Source organism: Copidosoma floridanum, unplaced genomic scaffold (assembly GCF_036245765.1).
Source record: "Copidosoma floridanum isolate Cflo_tuat_1 unplaced genomic scaffold, Cflo_Japanese_pri ptg000019l, whole genome shotgun sequence".
Classification (NCBI taxonomy): domain Eukaryota; kingdom Metazoa; phylum Arthropoda; class Insecta; order Hymenoptera; family Encyrtidae; genus Copidosoma; species Copidosoma floridanum.
The window spans coordinates 17,072,968-17,076,800 of NW_028321896.1; the positions used below are offsets into that span (position 1 = coordinate 17,072,968).

General features: G+C 44.0%; 1 protein-coding gene across 1 annotated transcript; it reads right to left on the minus strand.

The window, feature by feature from the left end:
• Positions 1-1,170: 1,170 nt before the first annotated feature.
• On the minus strand, positions 1,171-3,004 carry tap (basic helix-loop-helix neural transcription factor TAP). Its single transcript, XM_089592664.1, has 3 exons — positions 2,795-3,004; positions 1,498-1,959; positions 1,171-1,407 (listed from the first exon to the last, which is right to left on the minus strand). Exons 1-3 carry the CDS (start codon positions 2,999-3,001, stop codon positions 1,171-1,173), a joined length of 906 nt encoding a protein of 301 aa, XP_089448790.1. The 5' UTR covers positions 3,002-3,004.
• Positions 3,005-3,833: the final 829 nt, after the last annotated feature.

The window sequence follows — 3,833 nt, forward strand, 5'->3', positions numbered from 1 at the left end:
TTAGCTGATATAAGAGCAATAAGTTCACGGCGGAAAAATATGTGTTTTGAGATCAAATAGTGTCTAAAAAAAAGATAGAGATCGATGCTGGTGACAAACACACACACACACACACACGCACACACATAGAGTTCATGTAGCATCCTCGTCGTTGACTAGAAAACGAAAGAGAGTCGCAGGACCTGGTCCAACGTCCTCGTTGATCTTTGGAGCTCTTTGTGCCTCTTTTTGTTTATTTTTGCTTTTGCCTCGCAATAAAAATAAAGTATTTATCCTTACAAAGTAGTTAACGAGTTAGTTGTGCGGCATTTTGTTTACCCTCAGACGCAAAACATTTAGGACAAATGCGCTTCCAATGATCAGCCTTACCTAAGATTTTACGAGGAAAAAAAATTGCTTATAGAATCATTCTCTTTTTTTTTTTTTTTTTTTTTTTTCTTTTCTTTTTTTTTTTTTTGGTTCGTAAAAATTGCCATGCTCAGCCTTAACGTTTACATCGAATAAAGAGTTAAACTATTGTATACATATTTCTTTTTTTTTTTTTTTTTTTTTTTTTTTTGTTTTTTCACCCGCTCGCGTAAAAGTTTCATAAAATATATCGATTACAGTTTATTATGGCGTTAGTTACCGCGACCCGCTCACACGCGCGCGCGTGTATAAAACCGCGAAAGACAATAGAGATCAAACGCTCCCTTCTACAACACGTACCTATACTTAGTCCCAATTTAATATCAGACTGATTGTCTCGAGCCTCCCCCCCCTTTTTTTTTTGGTCCTTTTGTTAATTTATTTTTTGTCAATAAAATTTTCAAAATCTCTCAACTGCATCATCATCAAACGCTCCCGCATATGCTACCATCTATGTACATGATTGTATTACCCCTCGCAGGTATGCATAAATATAATCTTGGAAAAATAAAAGAGATTTCCATCCGAACAAGAGGCGATCGAACGTTTGGGCGAAAGTAAGAAATTATTGTACAAAAGAAGATGCAGGAGGAATAATAAAAGTACAATAACCCCCCTCAAGCTCCACGGCACCTCAAAGTTACGTAACGGAGCACACATGTATAGAGCACCACCCCTCGTTGCTCTCCGAACAACGTGTGCAACGTACGCCAGTATAGTAAAAAAAAAAAAAAAAAGAAAAAAAAACGCTCAGCAACAACACTAGAGACACTGGTAGACGTCCTGGCGGTCAAACTGGTAGATCCTCTGGTCGTAGCAGGCCTGTACGATGGTCGTGGTCGTCGGGCCGGCCGGCGTGTACGGCACGTGGTTCGCCGTTGGGACTATCTGGTGTTGTTCCAGCACCGCCGCGGACGATTGCTGATGGAACTGGTAGTGGTGTTGTTGTTGTTGTTGTTGTTGTTGGTGATGGTGGTGGTGGTGGTGGTGCTGGTGCATCTCCATGTGCATGTGGGCCATGTGCATGGCCGGCTGTTGTTGCTGGGGCAGGGGTGCCGGTGGAGGGGTGGGATCGTAGTGGACGGGCACGTGCTGGGGTGGACTGACGGTGCTCTGGTCGCTCGAGTAGCAGTCGTACTCGGGCGTCATCCAAGAGTCCAGGGGTTGCTGTTGGGGCCCCATGGGGGGGCAGTAGGGCACGGTGGGCACACCGAGGGGTCCGGGGGGCCCGAGACGCTTCTGGGCGGCGACGGCGCAACTGCCCGCGGTCGAGGTGATCATGTTGCCGTTCTCGCCGATGCTCACGGTGACGTTGCCCACGCTGAGGGTCACCTCGCCGTTGACGGGGTTGCTCGCGTTGTTGAGGGTCTGCTGGAGGGCCCAGATGTAGTTGTGCGCGAAACGCAGGGTCTCGATCTTGGTGAGCTTCGTGTCCTCGGGGAAGGTGGGCAGGGCCAGCCGGAGCTTTTCCAGGGCCCCGTTGAGGGTGTGCATGCGGTGGCGCTCGCGGTCGTTTGCCTTCATACGCCGGTTCCGCTTTATGCGCATTACCTGCAAATTTTTTGGGGGGTCAACTTCTAAGCTCCACGGGCACTCGCTTTGGATAAAGAGAAAAACGACTTGCGATCGAACGACAATAATAATAAAACCGTGCAAACCAGTTTCTTTTCTAATTTTTAAATGATAAAATATCATTATTATTTAAGCATAGAATCAGATGAAACTTTGAAAACATCTCACTACGCAAAAAAACAAACAATTTAATCACCCAACAAGAAGTGATGCTACTTGGCGTACTTTAATTATCTTAGTGTTACTTTATGGTACCAAATTAAAAGTCACTAATGGTGTCGAAAATAATATTTCAACCATACTAAAAGATTATTCGAGCGACATTAGATAGATCGAAATATACATATGTACGTATTATACACTTAGGCACTCATTTGAGTTAAAAAAAAAAGTCTTACCATTTGCGAATCAAGAAACTTTTTTTGGTACAAAGTGAAATATTTAATCATGTTTTAACTCTATCACTTATAACCGTGAAACAGTGATGTTTCGCTATACTTCAGAGTTTCATTTTCAGATGAAGGGAATTATATATATATATATGCCGTATACCCGTAAAAGTTTCGCAAAAGAGAGAAAAAAAACGAAAGACACGACATTATTATTTCCCAATCGATGCATCGGAAGCAGTAATAATTGCGGTCTCGGAAAAAAAGAGAGAGCGTTTCCTTCCGTCGGGAGCGGAAGTGCACAAAACGCACGAGACGAGAGCAGATGATGAAAAGAACGCGTGTCCATACGTAAGACAACCACAATGCCGTATATTGTATTTGTATGTATATATATAAAATATACGTGGACACGAGAGGCTCACCTGCGTGGGACTTTTCGAGCGCGTGGTGCGCGTCTTCTTCTTCTTCTCCGGCTCTTTGCCGACAGTCGCGTTGGTCGCGGGGAAGAGCATAGCCTCCGGCCCATCGGGTTTCGGTGACTCGACGAAACTCACGTCGAAGCCCGAGTCCGAGGAACTCGACATCTCGTCGAAGCCACCTTCGCTGCAGTACTGAAACTCCGAGGTCATGCTGCTCAGCTGGTGGTGGTGCCGCTGATGAGGGTGGACGCTCGGCATGCTCTGCAGCATGGTTTTACCGCTTTGCTGAAATTTTACAAGTTTTTTTTTTTCCTCAACTATCGCCTCTTTTTTCCAACAAAGATCAATTCACGATGCGCATTTATTTATTTCTATTATTACCCAAAAGGTACACGCGTACACTAGAAACGAACAAACACTTGTTTCAAACAAATAAATAGTTGGTACAATCATCCCTTAAATTTATCCATTTGATACGTACAAATACTTATATTTGTTTCCAGTGAAATTCACCCAAAATATACACTCGGGCAACATAGGTTATAAATTTGAGATATCGATTGTAAAAAATGTTTTTTTTTTCAAATGCACCGGTACAAGAAAATAGTTTGTTTTTCGTTTCTCTACATCTTTAATTGTCATAAAGCACAAATGATTCAACAAGAAAACGAATTTCCGTCTTGACTAAGCGATTAGATTGGCCATGGGTGCAACATTACCTTTTACAGTTTGGCTCCAAGTATCCAACGCTGTCAACGGAAACCCCTGCCACTCGCACAATTTGAAGAAAAAAAAAAACAACCCTCTCCCGATCACTTTCAAATTCCTCCGGGCGAAGCTCGAAAAACCGTGTACGCACAACGCGGTCCAAAAGTACAAGTGTATATGTATACGCATGAAAAGGCACCGATTTTCCCAAAACTGTACAACGGGTGGACCGTCGCAACGTCAGCTCGGAGGGACCACTAAGGCCCGTATCTGCAAGACCACCACTCGTATATACGTATGTTATTGGGCACAACGCGCTTCGGGTCTCCGTCCA

Excerpts from the sequence above, each read along its gene's own strand:
- tap (XM_089592664.1), bottom strand. The coding sequence starts at position 3,001 with ATGACCTCGGAGTTTCAGTACTGCAGCGAAGGTGGCTTCGACGAGATG. Across the intron at positions 1,960-2,794 it reads GCTCGAAAAGTCCCACGCAG|GTAATGCGCATAAAGCGGAA; the intron begins GTGAGCCTCTCG and ends AAAAATTTGCAG. Across the intron at positions 1,408-1,497 it reads CCGTCAGTCCACCCCAGCAC|ATGCACCAGCACCACCACCA; the intron begins GTGCCCGTCCAC and ends ATGCACATGGAG.